This window comes from Sphaeroforma arctica, assembly GCF_001186125.1.
Source record: "Sphaeroforma arctica JP610 unplaced genomic scaffold supercont1.804, whole genome shotgun sequence".
Taxonomy (NCBI): domain Eukaryota; class Ichthyosporea; order Ichthyophonida; genus Sphaeroforma; species Sphaeroforma arctica.
Genome location: NW_014039754.1, coordinates 18,488 through 19,546, shown reverse-complemented (window position 1 = coordinate 19,546; position 1,059 = coordinate 18,488). Strand labels below are relative to the sequence as shown.

At 42.7% G+C, this 1,059-nt stretch overlaps 1 protein-coding gene across 1 annotated transcript; it reads left to right on the top strand.

Annotated features, from left to right (window-relative positions):
- Window positions 1-653: 653 nt before the first annotated feature.
- On the top strand, window positions 654-968 carry SARC_08686 (hypothetical protein; the record flags this gene model as incomplete). Its single annotated transcript, XM_014297327.1, has 1 exon — window positions 654-968. A coding segment is annotated over one exon (315 nt), but the record flags the coding sequence as incomplete, so codon positions are not given.
- Window positions 969-1,059: the final 91 nt, after the last annotated feature.

The following is a 1,059-nucleotide window of genomic DNA, read 5'->3' as shown; positions in this document are numbered from 1 at the left end:
TGTGTGTATGTGTGTGTGTGTGTGTGTATGTGTGTGTGTGTGTGTGTGTGTATGTATTTGTATATGTATATGTATATTTGTATGTATATGTCTTTATATATATATATATATATATGAGCAGTGCTGAGATGCAAACCGCTAGATTATCCTGTGTGCTTGTCCTCGCAAATTACTAAGTGAAGATCTCCCTACAGGTAGATATAAGTACATGCTGATATGCCAGATCAGTTAGGAGTTGTGACAAGCAAACTGATGCCGAGAGCAACTGGTGTTGTTGTATATCACTAGCTCGCAGAGCATCTGTAGGATATTCTGAACCACTTGTTGGTGGGTGACGCTCCAGTACGCACTTAGTGTGTGCTGTTCTGTGTCAACTCGATCATAGTTAGCAAGTTAAGTTTAGATTCGGACGCTGAAGGCCTAGAAATGAGTCTCGTGAGCCTCAGTAGTATCTCTATAGCGATATTGTCATTACCGGAGTTTATTTCTAGTATGTCAGTTGTATCAGACAACCTCGACAGCAAACGATCGTAACTACATCGAGTACACATGCGTCGTTGTGATGTATTGCATTCTCCATTTGTTGCCCTACTGCAAAGGAACGTAACGTGAACGTGTACACATGATTTCCTTTGATAATCCCACGTGCACAGAACCCCTGGGTGTCCTATTACGAAGACGAAGAACTCAAACAAGAAATAGAGATGGACGTGCTACGCACCTATCAGGAGATGCCATTCTTTCAACAAGAGAGTGTGCAGGCAAGCCTCGGCAAGCTACTGTTTGTGTTCTCTAAGGAGTTTGCGGCACTTAGTTACAGACAGGGCATGCACGAATTGCTGGCCCCTTTACTGTGGGTCAGGACACACCACACACCTCTCACCGGACTTGGTATGTTATATATGCCGATGGTTGTGAAGTTCAAATGGTATACAGAGGCATTCGACGTGAGTATGCGTTTGGGCTGATACGTTTATGTATGAAATGTATGTTCCTTGTTATGCAATGTACATGTTGTAACGAGTCACAGATGATTCATTTGTTTCTGTATGTGAGCTT